This window comes from Amblyraja radiata, chromosome 20 (assembly GCF_010909765.2).
Source record: "Amblyraja radiata isolate CabotCenter1 chromosome 20, sAmbRad1.1.pri, whole genome shotgun sequence".
Lineage (NCBI taxonomy): Eukaryota > Metazoa > Chordata > Chondrichthyes > Rajiformes > Rajidae > Amblyraja > Amblyraja radiata.
The window spans coordinates 45,444,214-45,466,559 of NC_045975.1; the positions used below are offsets into that span (position 1 = coordinate 45,444,214).

At 44.0% G+C, this 22,346-nt stretch overlaps 1 protein-coding gene across 2 annotated transcripts in view; it reads left to right on the forward strand.

Annotated features, from left to right (window-relative positions):
- The window catches only part of LOC116984365 (1-aminocyclopropane-1-carboxylate oxidase-like), a 203,526-nt gene extending 184,372 nt beyond the window's left edge, over nt 1-19,154 (forward strand). Inside the window, exons 1-4 of one of the 2 annotated variants that reach the window (XM_033038521.1) lie at nt 11,942-12,003; nt 17,718-17,904; nt 18,519-18,643; nt 19,047-19,154. In XM_033038521.1, coding sequence (XP_032894412.1) covers nt 17,752-17,904; nt 18,519-18,643; nt 19,047-19,137 — 369 coding nt within the window. In that variant the 5' untranslated portion in view covers nt 11,942-12,003; nt 17,718-17,751 and the 3' untranslated portion in view covers nt 19,138-19,154. Of the gene's footprint in view, nt 1-11,941; nt 12,004-17,717; nt 17,905-18,518; nt 18,644-19,046 lie in introns of those variants that run through there. The other variant, XM_033038522.1, reaches the window with a different exon arrangement.
- Nucleotides 19,155-22,346: the final 3,192 nt, after the last annotated feature.

Here is a 22,346-nt window from a genome sequence, read left to right on the forward strand (position 1 = left end):
TGCATATTTACTAATCCAATTTACCACACCATCATCCAGATCATTGATGTACGTGACAAACAACAGTGGACCCAACACAGATCCCTGTGGCACCCCACTAGTCACTGGCCTCCAACCTGACAAACAACCATCCACCATTACTCTCTGGCATCTCCCATTCAGCCACTGTTGAATCCATCTTGCTACTCCACCATTAATACCCAACCATTGAACCTTCTTAACCAATCTTCCATGAGGAACCTTTTTGAAGAGGTTACTAGGGAAATTGACGAGGGTAAATCAGTGGATGTTGTCTATATGGACTTTAGTAAGGCCTTTGATAGGTTGAATAAGTTAGGTCTTTATTCTCTGGAGCGCAGAAGGTTAAGGGGGGACATGATAGAGGTCTTTAAAATGATGAGAGGGATAGACGGAGTTGATGTGGATCTGCTTTTCCCTTTGAGAAAAGGGAAGATTCAAACAAGAGGACATGACTTCAGAATTAAGGGACAGAAGTTTAGGGGTAACATGAGAGGGAACTTCTTTACTCAGAGAGTGGTAGCGGTGTGAAATGAGCTTCCAGTGGAAGTGGTGGAGGCAGGTTTGTTGGTAACATTTAAAAATAAATTGGATAGGCATATGGATGAGAAGGGAATGGAGGGTTATGGTATGAGTGCAGGCAGGTGGGACTAAGGGAAAAAAGTTGTTCGGCACGGACGTGTAGGGCCGAGATGGCCTGTTTCCGTGCTGTAATTGTTATATGGTTAAAGGCCTTACTGAAGTCCATATATACAACATCCACTGCTTTACCCTCATCAATTTCCCGAGTAACCTCTTCAAAAAATTCAAGACGATTAGTCAAACATGCTACATACCAAGCACGTGGTGTGCAGGGAGTGGATGCCAAAGTGGGATAACATAGAACTACTGTGAACGGGTGATCGATGGTCAGCGTGGACTCGGTGGGCCAAAGGATTGCAGCTTTCAATCAATCAATATGTAGAAGGCCATTCAACCCATGAGTCTATGGCAGCTAGCACAGAGGAAAGTTGTCAGTATGGAGGGATGCTGCCTCAGTAATCCCCCGTCCCTTATAATCTATTAATCAATCCATACATCATCTCCCTCCCTGTATTCCTGCCACCCACCTACACTGAGGGGTAATTTGTAGTTGCCAATTAACCAGGCCACACAGTCACAAGGAGAACATGCAAACTCCACACAGTCAGCACTTAAACATAGAGCATAGAACAGTACAGCATGGGGACAGACCCTTCAGCCACAGTGTCCGTGACGAATATGATGCCAAATTAAACTAATCTCCTCTGCCAGCACGTGATCCCTCCATTCCCTGCATATCCATGTGCCTCCAAAAGCCTCTTAAACACCACTGTCATATCTTGAAGTCAGGATCCAAGCCAGGATCTCCAGTGCACCATTATTTCACCACTATGGAGGGCAGTGGAGGCCAAGTCATTGGATGGATTTAAGAGAGAGTTAGATAGAGCTCTAAGGGCTAGTGGAGTCAAGGGATATGGGGAGAAGGCGGGCACGGTTTATTGATAGGGGACGATCAGCCATGATCACAATGAATGGCGGTGCTGGCTCGAATGGCCGAATGGCCTCCTCCTGCACCTAGTTTCTATGTTTCTATGCAACCCTTAACCAAATATCGAACCTAGACTGCAGGGCCTGAACTACAGGGAGAGGTTGGGCAGGCTAGAACAGGACGATGAGTGGTGATCTTACAAAGGTGTATCAGATCCTGAGGGGCATAGATAGGATGAATGCACAGCGTCTTTTACCCAGAGTAGGGGAATCACTTTATCTCCCATTCCCATTCCCACACTGACCTTTCTGTCCTGGGCCTCCTCCATTGTCAGAGTGAGGCCCAGCGCATATTGGAGGAACAGCACCTCATATTTCGCTTGGGCAATTTACACCCCAGTGGTATGAACATTGACTTCTCTAACTTCAAGTAGCCCTTGCTTTCCCTCTCTCTCCATCCAACTCCCTTCCCAGTTCTCGGACCAGTCTTACATCTCCGACTACATTTTATTCTCTGTTTGCTTTGTTGTTACCTTCTACCAGCGAACAATGATCTATTCTACATTGTTCTTGATCTACATTCCCTTTGTCCTATTTTCACACCTTACACTTCCTTATCAATGTATCTCCCTCTCCCCTGACATCAGTCTGAAGAAGGGTCTTGCCCCGAAACGTCACCCATTCCATCTCTCCAGAGATGCTGCCTGTCTCGTTGCGTTACTCCTGCATTTTGTGTCTATCTTCAATAACCAGGGAACAGAGGTTTAAGTGAGAGGGGTAAGATTTAATAGAAATTTGAGAAGCAACTTTTTCACACAGGATGGTGGGTGTATGGAACAAACTGCCAGAGGAGGTAGTCGAAGCGGGTACTACAAAACAAAATTTAAAAGACATTTGTACAGTTACATGGATGGGAAAAGGTTTAGAGGAATATGGGCCAAACGACTAGTGTAGTGGTGGGACTAGTGTAGATGGGAGATCTAGGTCGGTGTGCATGAGTCAGGCCGACGGGCCTGTTTCTGTGCTGTATGGAAGTATAACTATGATAGACAATGCAGGAACAGGCCCTTTGGCCCACAATGTCTGTGCCAATCGTGATAGAGTCATAGAGTGATACAGTGTGGAAACAGGCCCTTCAGCCCAACTTGCCCACATCGGCAAACATGTCCCAGCAACACTTGTCCCACCTGCCTGCGTTTAGCCCATTTCCCTCTAAACCTGTCCTATCCATGTACCTGCCTAAATGTTTCTTAAATGTCGCAATAGTACCTGCCTCAACTACCTCCTCTGGCAGCTTGTTCCATACACCCACCACCCTTTGTATGAAAACGTTACCGCTCAGGTTCCTATTAAATCTTTCCCTCCTCACCTTAAAACTAAATCCTCTGGTTCTCGGTTCCTCTCCTCCGGGCAAGAGACTCTGTGCATTTACCTGATCCATTCCTCTCGTGATTTTGTACACCTCTATAAGATCACCCCTTCCCGCTATGTTAAATTGATTCCATTCCTTCTCTCCAGAGATGCTGTCTGACCCACTGAGTTACTCCAGCATTTTGCGTCTCTTCGGTGTTAACCAGCATCCGCAGTTCCTTCCCGCCACCTTAAATTAATGCCGATTTAAACTGGATTTGTTCTATATCCATCCATTTCCTGCTTGTTCCCCTCCAATGTCTCTTAAAGAAAACGGCATTGGTTTTAGTATTGGTTTAACGCGTACCGAGATACAGCACAAAGCTCTGCTTTGCATGATATCCAGGAAGATCATACCACAGAGGTGTGTACAATCATATGGTGGCACAACGGTAGAGTTGCTGCCTTACAGCGCTTGCAGCACCGGAGACCCCGGTTCCATCGCGACTACGGGTGCTGTCTGTACAGAGTTTGTACGTTCTCCCTGTGACTGCGTGGGTTTTCATCGAGATTTTCGCTCCCCTCCCACACTCCAAGATGTGCAGGTTTATAGGTTCATTAGCTTGGAGTATGTGTAAAGAATTATCTACAGTGTGTGTAGGATAGCGTTAATGTACGGGATCGCTGGACGGTGCGGACTCTGTGGGCCGAAGGGCATGTTTCCGCCCTGTATCAAGAAACTAAACAAAACATACCAAACATGAGTGTAACAGGTAGTGCAAAAAGAGAAATAAAACTGAGTGCAGAGTATAGTGTAACAGAGAGGGAGAAGGTAAGAAAAACTGATCAGTAATACTTCACCTGATGCTGAAATAAATGAGACCACACTGCAAAGAGTCAGAATGTTCATCCTTGCTTCACCCCTTTACACCATTCTATATCCATGAACGGTTTGGTTATTGTAGAAACACTGTTTTACTTCCTAGGCAAGATCAACCTTTGTACAATTCAATACTAAGTGAAAGTAACTCAATGATTTGCTAGATGAAGAATATAAAGAACATGTGATAAGGAAAGTAAAGATAACCATATAACCATATAACAATTACAGCACGGAAACAGGCCATCTCGGCCCTTCTAGTCCGTGCCGAACACTTATTCTCCCCTAGTCCCATCTACCTGCACTCAGACCATAACCCTCCATTCCTTTCCCGTCCATATGCCTATCCAATTTATTTTTAAATGATAAAATAAAACCTGCCTCCACCACTTCCACTGGAAGCTCCTTCCACACAGCTACCACTCTCTGAGTAAAGAAGTTCCCCCTCATGGGGAACTCATTAAGACAGTTCCCCCTTCTGTCCCTTAATTCTCAAATCATGTCCTCTGGTTTGAATCTTCCCTACTCTCAATGGAAAAAGTTTATCCACGTCAACTCTCATCATTTTAAAGACCTCTATCAAGTCCCCCCTTAACCTTCTGTGCTCCAAAGAATAAAGACCTAACTTGTTCAACCTTTCTCTGTAACTTAGGTGCTGAAACCCAGGCAACATTCTAGTAAATCTCCTCTGTACTCTCTCTATTTTGTTGACATCTTTCCTATAATTTGGCGACCAAAATTGTACACCATACTCTAGAATTGGCCTCACCAATGCCTTGTACAATTTTAACATTACATTCCAACTTCTATACTCAATGCTCTGATTTATAAAGGCCAGCACACCAAAATATTTATTTACCACCCTATCTACATGAGATTCCACCTTCAGGGAACTATGCACAGTTATTCCTAGATCCCTCTGTTCAACTGCATTCCTCAATTTGCTACCATTTACCATGTACGTCCTGTTTTGATTTGTCCTGCCAAGATGTAGCACCTCACACTTATCAGCATTAAACTCCATCTTTCAGCCCACTCTTCCAAATGGCCTAAATCTCTCTGTAGACTTTAAAAATCTACTTCATTATCCACAACTCCACCTATGTTAGTATCATCTGCATACTTACTAATCCGATTTACCACATCATCATAGAAACATAGAAACATAGAAAATAGGTGCAGGAGTAGGCCATTTTGACCTTTGAGCCTGCATTGCCATTCAATGTGATCATGGCTGATCATCCATCCTGTACCTGCCTTCTCTCCATACCCCCTGATCCCTTTAGCCACAAGGGCCACATCTAACTCCCTCTTAAATATAGCCAATGAACTGGCCTCAACTACATTCTGTGGCAGAGAATTCCAAAGATACACCACTCTGTGTGAAAAATGTTTTTCTCATCTCGGTCCTAAAAGATTTCCCCTTTATCCTTAAACTGTGATCCCTTGTTCTGGACTTCCCCAACATCGGGAACAATCTTCCTGCATCTAGCCTGTCCAACCCCTTAAGAATTTTGTAAGTTTCTATAAGATCCCCCCTCAATCTTCTAAATTCTAACGAGTACATGCCGAGTCTATCCAGTCTTTCTTCATATGAAAGTCCTGACATCCTAGGAATCAGTCTGGTGAACCTTCTCTGTACTCCCTCTATGGCAAGAATGTCCTTCCTCAGATTAGGAGACCAAAACTGTACACAATACTCCAGGTGTGGTCTCACCAAGACCCTGGATAACTGCAGTTGAACCTCCCTGCTCATATACTCAAATCCTTTTGCTATGAATGCTATTAGTAAGATTAAACGAGAACTTACCAGTTTGAAGTTTGATCTTTATTTTATGAGGAGTTACGATGAGCGATTACGTGAAGAACCCTGCCAGTCCGCATGCGCGTCAATCTTCAAAGCAGTGGTGTGAAATTACAGGTAACAGTAATTGAAGTAACATAGGAAGATTAGAAACCTAGAAACTACCAGATGACCTTTGTGATATGAGGGTTTGGAGCGGTGGGCATGTAATCGCTTATGTAACTCCTCATAAAATAAAGATCAAACTTCAAACTGGTAAGTTCTCGTTTAATCTTACTATTTTACTTCGGAGTCACGTGAGTGATTCCGTGAAGACTTCAAAGCTCTGTGATTTCATGCCGTGTATACGAGTCCATGTGACACACTGCCTTGGTTTGCACAGGATGAGTAATAACAAATAAAGCATTCCAACATAATACAGACTTAACCAGGTTGATGCTTTATTTAACAAAAAAAGGAAAATAATAATGACCCCTCTGTCCCAGGGGAAAGCTATAAAACAGAATTTAGAATCGAGTGCCCAAATACCCCGGCGTGGCAAGAGGTTTGTGATAGAACCTCTCAAACGTCAATTCATTGGACCATCCTGCGGCCGCGAGGATTTGGTCGAGAGGGACGTCCTATGCCCTCGCTGCTGACGTTGAAGCTGCCTTGGTGGAGTGAGATTTAAACACATCAGTGTCCACTCCAGCACAAACCAGAACCTGTTTTAACCACCTTGAGATGGTCAGTACTGACACCTTGTTATGAGGCTTTTTATGACTGACGAATATTGCCAATTCAGAGCCTCTGAGGTTCTTGGTGACCTTGATGTACTGCTGTAAGTGTGTGACTACACTGAGGCGAAGGTCTATGCCATAAAATAGTAAGATTAAACGAGAATTTACCAGTTTGAAGCTTGATCTGTATTTTATGAGGAGTTACGATGAGGGATTACGTGAAGAACCCGCTCAGTGCGCAGGCGCGGCATACTTCCAAGCAGCGGTGTGGAATCACAGATAGACACAAGTATTTGAAGTAAACATAGTAAAAGAAAAAGAGACATCAATTTATCAGTTTGATCCATATAATGAGGGTGGGAGCGGAGGGCACGTAATCCCTCATCGTAACTCCTCATAAAATACAGATCAAACTTCAAACTGGTAAGTTCTCGTTTAATCTTACTATTTTAATTCAGAGTCACGTGAGTGACTACGTGAAGATTTCAAAGCTCTGTGATTTCAAACCGTGTAACAGTTTTATTCACTCACTGCCGAAGTTCTTGAGGGAGGAAGTGTTATCGTAATTACCCAATGAATCTGTTTTTCAAGAAACAAAAAGGTATTTATTAACAATAACAAAAATAAATTGCTCCCCCGGGCTTAAATTAAATATTTGCAGCTTCTAATATCTTTGCTGCAAATAAATCAGGTTTCATCAACGGCTTATTGTAAAATGTTCTGAATGTTGATTCCCTCGACCATCCTGCTGTATGCAGAATGAGGTCAATAGGTACATCCATTCTTGCTGCCGTTGATGTGGACGCTGCCCTAGTGGAATGAGATTTAAAGGTATTAATATCTATCCCGGCAGCTTTCAGTACCTGTTTTAGCCATCTTGAGATGGTTTGGCTTGTTACCCGGCCATGAGGTTTTTTGTGGCTGACCCATAAGGCTTGTTCACTCCCTCTGATGTTGTGGGTTGTGTCTATATACTGTAGTAGGTGGGTCACCACACACAATCGTGGCTCTGGTGGGTAGCCCCGGAATACCACTAGTGGATTGGATGTTCCTGGCCTGCTTTGTTTCACCAGACCTTGTAGAATGAATGTGATCTGATCTGGGGTTGTCACCATGTTGTCCAGTCTCAATTTGTGTAGTGACTGGACCCTCTGAGCGGATACGAGTACGAATACAAAGGCTGTGATGGCCGACGTCAGGAGCCTTAGGATCCGCTGTAGCTTGAGTTCTTGGGACCGGATGTGTGACCCCACATGCCCTCAGATTTGGCTGTTGACACTTTTTACTTTGAGGGCCTCAGTTTTCTGGTGCTGTGTGTTGTTCCAGCACCTCAGCGAGCACCTTTTCCAGTAATGGTTTATTGGATAGATGGTTGATGCTGGCCGCCATTCTTGGTTCCAGCGGTGCTCCAGCCCGTGGGGTTGCTACAAAGTGGTCCACCACACCCAACAGCTCTTCCTGTTCCTGCACCCCTGGCATACTCCCGAATTCGTCCGCCTGCCCCTGTTCCAGACCAGCCCAGCCCTGGTCACCAATGCTAGCCTCCAGTAATGAGGGAGCAGAGGGCAGTGCACAAGACACTGTGGAGGAGGTACCTGTCCTTCCTCCCCGAGAGCGCTCTTGCTGCGTGTCCCGGTGGAGCATCTGCTCCAGGAGCTGCTGAATGCAGCTCAGGCGGCTGTCTCTCCTCCGCTTTGGTGGAGACATGTCCTCCGACGAATCGGAGATGACCGGCCGGTTGGACTTCCTGGCCGCTTTCCCAGTCTGCCGTGCAGGCTTTGGCGAGACTGGGCTTGGCTCGGTCTCGGGGATAGCGAAACGCTCTGAGAGCGACGCTGCCGCCGGTTGCTGCCCCGCTGGAATGGAACGCTCCTCTGGTGGAGTTGAAGCGTGGGCAGTTCTCTTTGAGAGTTTTCTGTGTTGTGTCGACATTCTGAAAGGCAAACACAACTCCAACTCTCCTCCGTTATTCCACACGCACCGTATACTTACCTGACGGTCCGTTTTAAAGTGCAGCTGGAGAGCCTGACTGACGAATATTGCCAATTCAGAGCCTCTGAGGTTCTTGGTGACCTTGATGTACTGCTGTAAGTGCGTGACTACACTGAGGCGAAGGTCTATGCCGTAAAATTAAGTTTAAGCCCTGACGTCCCTGGCCTGCTCTGCTTAAGTAAATCATAAACATAAAAGGTTATGTTGTTTACAGATGAAACCATCCTGTCCAGTCGAAGCTTCTGGCTCATGACAAAACCAGCACCATGAGCATAACCACTTTGAGAGTTAGTCTGGCCAACGACAGAGATGTTGCTGGAGCCCGAGGTAGGATGACAAGGCACTATTGATGGCACTGAAGCTTAGTCCCTCATCAAAATATAACGTGAAAAGAAATTCCAACACATCAGGTACCCTTGCCGTGTGATATGAAACATTGGACTGCAAGCAGAACTTCTCCCATTTCTTGATATGAGAAATATATTGTTCCCTCTTCCCAGGCCGCAGTAATCACATCCACCGTACGCCCTGATAGTCCAAGCCCCAGGAACGGTCTCATCAGAATCTGCAAACCAACAGATTAATACGCTCATGTAGTGGATGATTTTCCCCAGTTATAGGATGAAACAGCAGGCTTCTGCTTTTGGGGATAGCCATGAAAGGCTGTGTTTTTAATCTTAGAATTAGTGAGAACCATGGTTTTTGTAGGCCAGTCGGGAACTACCAAAATGCCTGTGGCAGAGTCCTGCTTGATCTTGATGAGGCAAAATGGGGGAAATGCATATAAAAACATTCCACCCCAGTGTAGCGAGAATGCATCTACTGCTACTGCCCCTGGGTCTGGTTCCCATGAAACATACTTTGGTAACTGGTGATTCAATCTGGATGTAAACAAATCAATGTCTGGTACACCATACCGAGTGACAATCTCTTTGAATATTTCACGATTTAACATCCATTCTGTGTTGTCATTGCATTTTTGTGACCTGGTGTCCGCCACCATGTTAAATCTACCTGGTAGGTAGATAGCTGAAATCCAGATGTTTCTTGTAATACACCAGTGGCAAATAAGGTTAGACAACTTATCACATGATACCGATTTGATTCCACCCACGTGATTAATGTATGCTACTGCTGTAGTATTGTCAATCTGAAGCTGCACGTGCAAATCATGCATATTAGTACAATATGCTTTTAGGCCATAGAGTGCACCCAACAAATCTAAATAGTTAATACCATGTGATTGAAGAAGTAATGCCTCATGCATATTCCATCTGCCACCACAGCTGGAGATGGTATCAGTAGCTCCCCATCCTAGAGCACTAACATCAGTTTGTAAAACTGAATGTTTGTCAATCCGCATTTTTCCGGTGCAAAGCCAAATATTTGCTATCCACCATCGTAACTCAGCAACGGCTTCAGCTGGTAACCGCGTAGGTCTATTAAAATGCCCTGCATGACTTTTGAGTGCGTGCTCCTTTGCACGTTGCAAATTTTGATAATGCAGAGGTCCAAACTGTGCGGCTGGAAAAGCAGCCACTAATTTGCCAATTATACTAGCAACCTGCCGAATAGAAGATTGTTGCTCATCAACGAGCATGCTACAGGCTTCGAGTAACTCTGGCCTCTTGCCTGGAGGTAGAGTCACAGATATGTGAGTTGAATTAATGGTGAACCCCAAATAATCAATGACTCTGGATGGGATCAATTTGGATTTAACAGGATGGATGAGAAACCCCAAACTCTCAAACATGCGTTTGATAGCTGAAACAGATAATTCAGCTGATTTCTGAGTCTTGCCTATGATTAGGATATCATTCAAATAGGCCATTACAATATGATTTTGAGCCCGGAGTAGGCCCAACACTGGTTTTAACAATTTTGTAAATAACCTAGGAGCCGAAGTTAAACCATGAGGCAATGCTTTAAACTGCCAAATGCCCAATCCAAATGCCCAGCAAAAGAGACTGATTTAGACCGCATTCGCGGAGGTTATCCGAATTTGGACTACTCCAAATGTGGTGATCTACAGAATGGGAAAGTAATGGGCAGAAAGGCATGTCATGTGCGGTTTGAAGAGCAAAAACTTGTAGTTTACAATTCCAAAATTGAACAGTTGAGGAAAGGCAAGGTGTACAGAGTTGCTTGTTGGTTACAATGTATGATGATGCTACTGATTATGATATGCCAATGTATCAGCCAGCAACTAAACTTCTCTATAAAAACTTGGTCTTTTGCTAGAAATTGCAATTTCTTTACCTGTCTGTTACGGACTAACAGCATATAATACAATAATATTAAAGTTCTGATCTTGAGAATATCACTTTTTTGAATTTTCAAGGGAGTCTGTGTGTTTATTACTATTTCCGTCACAACGGTCAATTTTGTAATTAGCTACAATTAGGTAATTAACTAATTATATGCTTTAATTTTAGGTAATCCTAGTAAGATGTTTCATATTTGTTTCATAATGCTTCAATCTAAAATAACTGAAAATTTCATCCAGTTCTCTTAATTTTTAAGAAAGTTATGGGCATTTGACTGTCCTCGATCACAGCTTTTGTCTTAAGTCAATGGAAAAGCAATAAGGAACAAGATACTAATTTCCGAGTATGAAAATGACCATACATTTTTTTAATACTGAAGATATGAAAGTGAATTAGGTATCAAATTAAAGTTCTTTTTATGCTTTATCTGATGAGATAAATTACAGGCTTGATTTTTTAAATCTCAAAATGTTGTAACATTCCTACAAAGGAGGTTGATTAAATATGAATTCACTTGACAAGTTTAGAACTCTCGGACAGGTAAACACATATCATCACAGTTGCTGGGAAGAAGCTGTCCCTGAACGTGTATGTAACAGTTTTCAGGCTCCTGTACCTTCTTCCTGAAGGCAGGGGGTGAGGTGAGTGTGTGGCCAGGGTGGTGTGGGTCTCTGATGATGCTGGCTGACGTTTTGAGGCAGCGACTCCTGTAGATGCATTTGAAGGTGGGGTCAAACAACAGAGAACGTCTCAATAAAGATTAACAAGAAAGCAAACATTCAAATATGAGATAAAACCAGAAATGTTTAAAAAAAAATGATGATGAGAATATCTGTAGGTTTTCAAAATCAACGGTTAAACATGTGAAATAAACTTGCTTTGTAATTACGGAAGTGAACTTTAAGGATCTAAAGCCTCAGTGTATGTTCTTGTCTGCATTGACTTTGTTGGATAATAATAGTGTAATCCTACCTGTTTTGTACAGCAGAAACTGCAATAAAGAATAAAACATTGGTGAAGATTCAGTTTCACTAAATTATAGGAGGCGTTGGAACATACAAACCAAAAGAACGTGAACTTTCTGGTTTGTCAACAGAGCAGCAAGTGAATTGCAGCCAGTCCTGGAGCAGAGACTTTACAAATCCAGTCCGTGGGCAGATGTGAGCCATTGGATTGCAAGTCGGAGCCGGAGCGAATGAGCTTCCAGTGAAGGTGGTGGAGGCAGGTTCGTTTTTATCATTTAAAAATAAATTGGATAGTTATATGGACGGGAAAGGAATGGAGGGTTATGGTCTGAGCGCAGGTATATGGGACTAGGGGAGATTATGTGTTCGGCACGGACTAGAGGGGTCGAGATGGCCTGTTTCCGTGCTGTAATTGTTATATGGTTATATGGTTATATGGAGCCGGAGCAGCAGCTTGGAGCAGCAAGCACGTTGATTAATTACAGCAAGTGAACTTCAGGTTAGTGATGAGGTGGAATGTTGGCACGGAGGGTGATGGGAGAACGATTAGTGGACAAAATAGGGACGAGAAAGGCAGGGTGAAAGGCAGGGAGCAAGGCAGGGAGCAAGGAAGGACTGTGTAGGAAGAAACTCCAGATGCTGGTTTAAACCAAGTTTGCAAAAAAGTAATGATGATCAAGGAAGCCGTCCATTCCAACGACGTACAGGTTTGGAGGTTAATTGGCTTGGGTTTATTATACTTAGTATAAGTATAAATTGTCCCTAGTGTGTGTAGGATGGTGTTAATGTGTGCGGATCGCTGGCCGGCGCGGACGCGGTGGGCCGAAGGGCCTGTTTCCGCGCCGTAAAGGTCCTGTTCCACTTAGGTGTCCTTGGCACACAAATTACACGGCCTCGTGATCGCATTGAGGTGCACGGGCATCGTATGGCTGCGAGGGGCCGGTCCCACTGAGAAGCGCGGAGCGGTATGTAGTTGTGCGCGACATCGCGCAGGGCTCCGAAATTGTTGTAGTGAACAAAATCTTTGCGCGCCAACGGCCTGTCGCGGATCTGACGGCCAAAGTGGGACAGGCCCAAGACCCTGGTGTGACGCAACCATATAACCATATAACCATATAACAATTACAGCACGGAAACAGGCCATCTCGACCCTTCTAGTCCGTGCCGAACACATAATCTCCCCTAGTCCCATATACCTGCGCTCAGACCATAACCCTCCATTCCTTTCCCATCCATATAACTATCCAATTTATTTTTAAATGATAAAAACGAACCTGCCTCCACCACCTTCACTGGAAGCTCATTCCACACAGCTACCACTCTCTGAGTAAAGAAGTTCCCCCTCATGTTATCCCTAAACTTCAGTCCCTTAATTCTCAAGTCATGTCCCCTTGTTTGAATCTTCCCTACTCTCAGTGGGAAAAGCTTTTCCACGTCAACTCTGTCTATCCCTCTCATCATTTTAAAAACCTCTATCAAGTCCCCCCTTAACCTTCTGCGCTCCAAAGAATAAAGCCCTAACTTGTTCAACCTTTCTCTGTAACGTCTCACCTTCAGCAGCAGAAGCAGGCAAAGCTGAGTTACTCCAGCTTTGTGTCCATCTTCAAATGACGTCACGCGCTCCAGACGGCTTCACAGGACCATCTCGTCTCGCGTAATTTGCGTGCCAAGGACACGTAAGTGGGACAGGCCCTTAACTCTAAACTAAACTAAACATTGTTAGCTGTGGGCTCGGTGAAAACTTGTATAACTCATACAAGGTGTCTAACTCGTTCTCACCTTGACCACAATTAACAATGGACTATTGAGTCTAAGGAAGGGTCTCGACACGAAACGTCACCCATTCCTTCCATCCAGAGAGGCTGCTTGTCCCGCTGAGTTACTCCAGCATTTTGTTTCTATCCTCTACAACAATAAAAGGCTTGGCGGAACTGTGTTTGAATGTGACAGAGAAATTAACAAAGGTATGAATCCAGAGAGGTAAAAACTCATCAAATCATACAGATCAGAAACAGGAATTAATCCAATCTATATGCTGATTAAAATTAAAAGCACACATGATAATCGCTGCTGCATTTCTGTTCTTTCCATGTTCTCTCATTTACAGTTTGTACCGTCAATAGGCAACATGTTTGAGGACTTAAAATGTCTTTACAGTTTAGTTTATGGTCACGTGTACCGAGGTGCAGTGAAAAGCTTTTGTTGCGTAATCAAGCCATTTACAGTGTATAGATACATAAGGGAATAACGTTCAGGGCAAGATCACCAATGAGGTAGATAGTAGTTCAGCACTGCTCTCTGGTTGTAGTAGGATGGTTCAGTCCCTGAATCTGTGCGTTTTCACACTTCATCCCTTTTGCCTGATGGGAGAGAGGAGAAGAGGGAGTGGCCAGAGTTCGACTCGTCCTTGATTATGCAGCTGGCCTTGCCGAGGCAGCGTGAGGTATAAATGGAGTCAATGGAAATGTGATAGACACAAATAGAAATAGACAATAGACAATAGATGCAGGAGTAGGCCATTCTGCCCTTCGAGCCAGTACCGCCATTCACTGTGATCATGGCTGATCATTCACAATCGGTACCCCGTTCTTGCCTTCTCCCCATAATGATAGACACAATGCTGAAGTAACTCTGCGGGTCAGGCAACACCTCCGGAGAAGAAGAATGGGCGATGTTTGGGGTCGGGACCCGTCTAACTTGCAGTAAATGCTAGTTATTGATCAGCTTGCAGAGAATTGTGCATTTACCTTTTGCTTCAAAGGTTATTTCCTGAAGCTTTTTTTTGTTTACAGCGCAAGTAAATGATTAGCACAATTCATGTGTTGAAATCTGATTGGTATTTTAGTCCAAGATCCACATTACTAGCAAAAAAATCAGGATAAATATTGAAAATCGTCTTTATAAAATAGTACATTTGGAATCTGAGCAGGAAACTGGTCAAATTATTTTTTTCAGTGAGTATTGAGACTAAAGATAATTGTTCAAATTTTCAAAACTTCTCCATTTCATGTTTCCTGAATGGAAAATGGCTGTAACATATTTTATTTGGAGTATTGCGTGTAATTCCAGTCACCCTAGAATTGTGGAGGCTTTGTCGAGGGTGCAGAGGAGATTGACCAGAATGCTGCCTGGATTAGAGGATTACAGCTACTGGGCGAGGTTGTACAGACTTGGATTGCTTTCTGTGGAACGCCGGAAGTTGAGGGGAGAATTGGTAGAAGTATATAAAATTATGAGGCATTGAAAGTCAGGACCTTTTTCCCAGGGTGGAAATGTCCAACAGTAGAGGATATAGCAATAAGGTGAGAGTGGGAAAGTTTAATGGAGATGTGCAGGGCAAGATTTTTTACAGAGTGGTCGGAGCCTGGGATGCATTGCTGGGGTTGTGGTGGAGGCAGATATGATAGTGGTGTTTAAGAGGCTTTTAGACAGGCACATGGAAGTGCAGGCAATAGAGGGATGTGGATAATGTACAGGCAGATAAGATCAGTTTAACTCCATCATGTTCACTACACACATGGGCTGCAGTCTCCATTCCCACCCTGTGCTCTGCTATATTGGTCTTTAATTTGAAGAGTACATTTTTTTCTAATTATTTGAGAATTATCATGATAAAAATGGATCCGTCCCATTCCTTGTCTCCAGAGGTGCTGCCAGTCCCGTTGAGTTACTCCAGCACTTTGTGTCTACCTTCGGTTTAAACCAGCATCTGCAATTCCTTCCTACACCTTCCAATGAAAGATCTGTAAACCATCTGTCCAATGCCTCTTAAGATGCCAGAAGTAATGATTTTCTCACCTAATGGTAGCAATGTTACAACATTTTGAGATTTTAAAAATCAAGTCTGTAATTTATCCCATCAGATAAAGCATAAAAAGAAGTTTAATTTGACACCTAATTCATTTTCATATCTCAAGTATTTAAAATGTTATGGCCATTTTCATACTCGGAAATTAGCATCTTGTTCCCTATTGATTTTCTATGGACATAACAAAAAAGCTGTGATCGTATGCAGTCAAAAGCCCATAACTTTCTTAAAAATTAAGAGAACTGAATGAAATTTTCAGTTATCGTAGATTGAACCATTCTGAAACAAATATAAAATAATCTTACTTGGATGACCTGAAATTAAAGCATATAATTAGTTAGTTACCCAAGTGTAGCTAATTTCAAACTTCAATTACTAGATCTAAACATCTATCCATTTCTTAATAAATGATTAACATTTTTAAATAGCCTAAGTGTCCAAATAATATTCATAAATAATTCACAATAAAACATGATTTTTAAATCTCATTTACATTAATTTATAGGCCAAATGGAAGGAATTTAGTGTTCAATTGCTGTAAATTAAAGTCCATTTTAAATCAGCTTTCTAGTGGGTTCCTGTGAACGCGCTGGTTTAGAACGTTCACATTGCCCTAGATTTGTGCCTCAAATGCCCAGAAAAATACTGCGGGATATAATGGGCCCAAAATGAGCTACTCGCAACATTAAACTTTGTATAAAGGGATCTTAAGAAGCCCTTTTTAATGTAAAAATAAGCTACATACCTTCAGTTGTTTGCTCTATGAGACCCTGACAGCTGCCGTTGTTCGCGGGTTTAGAGATTGATTTTTAAACTACTATAACTATTATACGAGGCCTTTAAAACTAATAATAGCTTTTGCGACGGGGTGTTCCAGCGATTTTTCGTTAATAATTAACTAGGCTGAACATCTTCGATTTGAACAGCCTAGAGAAAATCGCGTTTTAAACCCGCCCCCCTCTAAACGGCGCCAAAATCGCGCACACGGGCTGGGACAGATTTTCAGCGACGCTTCAGGTAGGCTTTGCAACATACCTACTAATGGGAGTGAGGAATTGAAGAGAAGGAAAGAGCGCGGGAGAAATGATTCAATTCATAGAATTGTAGTTTTTCTTTAGTCTCCAGCTACAATCAGTTTTATTGAAAGGTGTTTAGAAAAGACCTCATACATTCCCAATAATTTCCTCTCAATGTAAAATGTGCCTCCAGAGAAATAAAAACAGAAAATAGATGAGACATCATCAATGGAGAGAGAAATAGTCAGCTTTTCCACTCTTTGATAGAAGTCAGTACATTTTTTTAAATAGACAGTCAGAACCTGTTTCCCCAGGGTGGAAATGTCAAAGACTAGAGGGCACAGCTTTAAGGTGAGAGGGGCAAAGTTTAAAGGAGATGTGTGGGACAAGTTATTTTTTGCACAGGGTGAAGGATTCTAGAACGTGCTGCCAGGGGTGGTGGTGGAGGCAGATATGATGGTGGCATTTAGGAGGCTACAAGATAGGCGCATGGATATGCAGGGAATGGGGGGGATATAGATCACATGCAGGCAGTGGAGATTAGTTTCATTTAACATCGTGTTTGGCACGGACATTGTGGGCCAAGGGGCCTCATTATACCAAAGATGTGCTGAAAAGTTAATTCACTATGGTAAATTAATCACGTTGTATGCAAAACATGGACTAAGACGGAACAGAAGAGCACAGGACAGGCCCTTCGGCCCTCAATGTCTGTACTGGTTATGATGCCTGGTTAAATTACTCTCTGCTGCACATGATCCATATCCCTCCATTCCCTGCACTTCCATATGTCTAACTAAAAGATTGTTAACACCACTATCGTATCTGCCTCCACCAACACCACTAGCAGTGTGTTCCAGGCACCCACCATCCTCTGTGTAAAATATTATCTTCATTTACCCTTAAACCTGGAGCACATTGACCTCCTGTGAATAAATAAAGACCATAGATAGACACAAAATACTGGAGTAATTCAGTGGGTCGAGCATATTCTCTGGAGAGAAGGAATAGGTGACATTTCAGGGCGAGACACTTCTTCAGATGAGAGTCAGGGGAGAGGGAAACTGGAGATATGTAAAGGCACTGAACAAACAGCCGGAACCGGTGACTCAGGAAATGTGGAGCCCACAATGGTCCATTGTTGGCAGTGGAGGAGGTGATAAAGAAAGGGATATTAACAGCAAGGTGACTAGTGTGGGAGAGGTACAGAGAGGGAGGGAATGCAAAGGTTACGTCAAATTATAGAAATCAATTTTCATACCACTGGATTGTAAGCTGCCCAAGATAAATATGAGGTGCTGTTCCTCTAATTTGCATGTGGCATGGTCTTTAACCATGTTGGTGCCAGTTAGAATCAGGTTGAATAATTCACACAGCCCTGTGTTACAGGAAGTCCTTACGAGGCCAGAATCGTTGGAAGAAGATGAGTGTCGCTGTGGTTGACTTTGGCTCATTTGCCTTGGGTCAAGCTGTACCTTCAGCCCATGAAATGAAACGATTATCCACAGAGATCGGACGGGCATTCAGTGAACTTGGATTTGTGTACCTCAAAAACCCCGGCATCAAAGATGAGCAAGTATGCACACACTTTAATATCCGGTTATATTGTGCTGTACTACTGTCTAAGGAGGATGGTGGCAAGGTGTGGAGACTCTGGTCTCAAGAGACAATCTAGCCCCATCTGATACCATCAATCCACTTTCACTTCTCTTTGTGAAGCTGGAGGAAGGAAGAAAAATGTGAGGAGAGAAATAGGTGCAGGTCCAGATGGGGCACAAGGGAAAGGGGGGGGGGGAGAAAGAAGTGGGGAAGAAAGGAAATGGGAGGTTTATGTAGTTACCTAAAATAGGAGAATTCAATGTTCATACCGCTGGGGTGTAAAGTACCCAAGCAGAAGATGAGGTGCTGTTCCTCCAGTTTGTGTGAGGCTTCACTCTGGCAATGGGGGAGGCCCAGGACAGAAAGGTCAATGTGGGAATGGGAAGGGGAGTTAAAATAGTTTGTGACCAGGAGATCCAACAGGCATAGGTGGAGCAAGCGTAAAAATGTAGAAGTTAGTTGCATTTGGAAAGAGGAGATTTATTAATTATCATCTGTCTCACCCTTTGACAATCGTGAAAAATGAACATGAACCTTAGTGTACCTATGCCAATTGTACAGTGCATTTAATCTTGGATCATTGCTCCACAGGTGTTTGAAGCAATGGACATCTGCAGGAAGTTCTTTCTACTTCCCAAGGACATTAAACAGCAATATGCTCGTTCCAAGGACTCAGATATTCCATGCCATGGCTGGATAGATTTTCAGACTGAGAGGTAAGGTTACCCCGAGATTTCCCTTTCTTGCATCCACATTGCTGAAAGGAAATATTATGAAGCACATACTAGGAAGATTATTTATTGAATGCATAAACTGTAAGGTTTGACATCACAGCACGGTGGTGCAGTGGGTAGAGCTGCTGCCTTACAGTTCCAGAGACCCGGGATCAATCCTGACTGCGGGTGCTGTATGTACACAGATTGTACGTTCTCCCTGTGACCGCGTGGGTTTCTTCTGGTGCTCGGTTTCCTCCCACATCCCAAAGACTTGTGGATTTGTGGCTTAATTGGCTTCTGTAAATTTATTCAACACATCTGTGGAAGTATCAGGACAAATGACTGAGTAACATTTAAGCACGGATCTTTATATAAACAAATGTAAATATTCTTCTCTTCACAGCTTAAACCCAACGGAAATGAATGACCTGAAAGAAGCCTTTAATGTGACATCGTTGTCTTCCACTGACGTAAGATCTCAGAATTCACATTGAGATTGGATTGCAATCCATGTCATTGTCCACATGCCAGGAACGAGGCTGTCTAGCTGTTGTGTCACTGGGGAAATGTTACTCACAAACACAGAACATAGAGCATAGAACAGCACCGCAGAGGAACAGACCCTTCAGCCCACAATGCCCATGCTGAAAATGATGCTGTTAAATAAATCTCCTCTGCCTGCACGTGATCCACATCTCTCCGTTCCCTGCATATCCATGTAGCTATCCAAAATTCATTTAAATGCCACTGTCGAATCTGCCTCCACCATCATCCCTGACAGTGCGGAGTCTGTGTGGAGTTTGCACGTTCTCCCTGCTATTATTCGGGTGCTCCAGTTTCTTCCCACATCCTAAAAACATGCGGGTTTGTTCGTAAATTGGCCCTATGTAAATTTCCCCTAGCGTGTAAAGAGTAGGTGAGAATTTGGGGTAATATAGTCAAGTCAATTTTATTTCTAAAGCACATTTAAAAACAACTCTCGTTGACCAAAGTGCATTACATCAGTGCAGGTACTAACGTGCTACATACTGTGGTACATAGATCAACAATACATACATAAATACATACATAAAGCGCTCCCTCAGAGGACCTCAAGAAATGCTTGTGAGTAAAAATAGGTTTTAAGTCTAGACTTAAAGGAGTCGATGGAGGGGGCAGTTCTGATGGGAAGAGGGATGCTGTTCCACAGTCTAAGTGCTGCAACCACAAAACCTGCAAACCGGTGAGATAACTTTCTCGGAAGGCCCCTGAGACGAGGGGATAACCACTGGCCCAGAGGACACAATTCCAGGGGAGTCAACCCCAGTAACTGGTACGGTAACACCCACATAAGCTCCCTGAAGCAACCAGCCAACCTCCGGCCCAGAGGACACTAGTTCTTGGCCACTATCCTCAACAGTGGTGGAAGGTCTTGATGAAGGCGCCCCCTTTACTTTGGGCCCACGACCTTGCTCTACCTCTCCAGGCCCATGCCTTCTTTTAGTCCCGCTGGCATGCGGCAGTACAGTGACCACCATAAAGGAGGGGTCCGCCTCCACACTACCTCTTTTCCTCAGCTCCTTGCTGAGTCACACCAGGGGCGTCTTGGACCTCACTGGGGCCAGCAGGCGCCACTTGGTGGGGCTCAGGTCTGGGCGATTGACTTGCTTGGAGGTGCTTATTCTTCTTCATGGACTTCTTCCTCTGCACCAACCATTCCCCCTCCCTACCCTCACCTTTCCCCTGTGCCTTGCCGCAGGTTCAGGACGTAGGGGGCGGGGGATAGCACAGTCCTGGACTGCTGAGGTGGAGCTGGCAGCCCCAGATAGGTCAGCAATGCCGCTCCGGGTCACTGAGGCACAACTGGCAGCCCGAGCCGGGCCAGCAGTGCATTCCTGAGCCGCTGCCTTAGGAATTCTAGCATCGGCCCGGTGTTTGGGACAAATTATTTGTTCACTTGTCTAATATGTATTCCCTTGTATCAAAGTTCATGACATTTCTGCAATCATTTGGCTTCTTATCACAGACTTCTCAACTTTGCAAACAGAACCATCTGATAATGGCCACGTCAGTTCACCTCTGGTCTCAGAATGAAACCAAACATTCTTGCGCAATCCACTGCACCTAATCTCTACTCAAAATCTGAAGAGCTCCCTGTCTCTCTCTCTCCTTTCTCTCCCTCTCTCTCATTTGGAGTATTGTGTTCAGTTTTGGCCACCCAGTTATCGGAAGGATTTTGATTTAGCTGGAAAGCCTGCAGAGAAGATTGACGAAAATGTTGCCAGGAATTGAGAGGTTGAGCTACAGGGAGAGGTTCAGCAGGCTGGGACTTAATTCCTTGGAATGCAGGAAGATGAGGAGTGAGTTTATGTTGTTGTATAAGATCATGAGGGAAATAATTTGGGTAAATGGATTCCTTTACCCAGGGTAAGGTAATCAAGAACCAGAGGACATAGATTTAAGGAATGTAAATAGTGTGGAAATGACAGACCATCAGGAACCTTGATGGAAGATATGTGGACAGGAAGGGTTTAGAGGGCTAAGTGGCAAATGCAGACAAATAGGACTAGCCCAGAATGCCAATCTGATTGGCATGGACAAGGAGAGCTGAAGAACATGTTTTTGTGCTCTATGAATTGCTAACTCTAAATTATTGTCATTGCTTGTGCACCTTTCTGGCTTCCTATATGGTCCAAGTTCTCACAAGCATTTCAAAGACATTTGAAGGATATATAGATACTAGGGTTATGGACCAAATGTTGGCAACTGAGACTCGCTTAGATGGGGCAACTTGTCGACATGGACAAGTTGGGCTGAAGGGCCTGTTTCTGTGCTATATGGCTCTATGACTTACTCCTGTTGGTTCAACTCTTCACACTCTTGCTGAGTTCTCTTGAACAATTATGTAGCCAATGGCCCAGATGTTCATATCAATGAACTAAATGAATAGACTCCCCCTTTACAGTCACAAAGCAAGCCACTCCCTCTCAGAAATGCAAAGTGGGGAATTGGCCATCTTGGTTGGGGAAAGTACGAACGTTTATTGCTGTTTATAGGGCGGCCCAGTGGTGCAGCGGTATAGTTGCTGCCTTACAGTGCGAGACCCAGCTACCATCCTAACTACGGGTGCTGTCTGTGGGGAGTTTGCATGCTCCCCCTGTAACTGCATGGGTTTTCTCCAGGTGCTTCGGATTCCTTCCACACTCTAAAGACGTGCAGTTTGCAGGTTAATTGGCTTCTGTAAATTGTCCCTAGCGTTTGGGATAGAACTAGTGTATGGTGATTGTTTGTCAACATGGACTGGGGGCTGAAGGGCCTGTTTCAATGCTGCATCTCTAAACTAAAGTAAACTAAATGTAACAAAGTACAGATCCAATGATTCTATTTTTTGGTGCCTGATAAACCTTCATTTCTATAACCTTTTAGGTTGAGTACCGGCTTCTTATAAAATGGTGTTAAGGGCCTATCCCACTTACTTTAAGCTCGGGGGCACTCGCCTGAAAAACCGCGATGAAACCGCCAGCTGGATTGACCGTCAGAGAGCGAGCACACACACACGCACGCACGCACGCACGCACGCACGCACGCACACACACACACACACACACACACACACACACACACACACACACACACACACACACACACCCACACACACACACACACACACACACACACACACACACACACACACACACACACACACACACACCGCAAAGGTGGG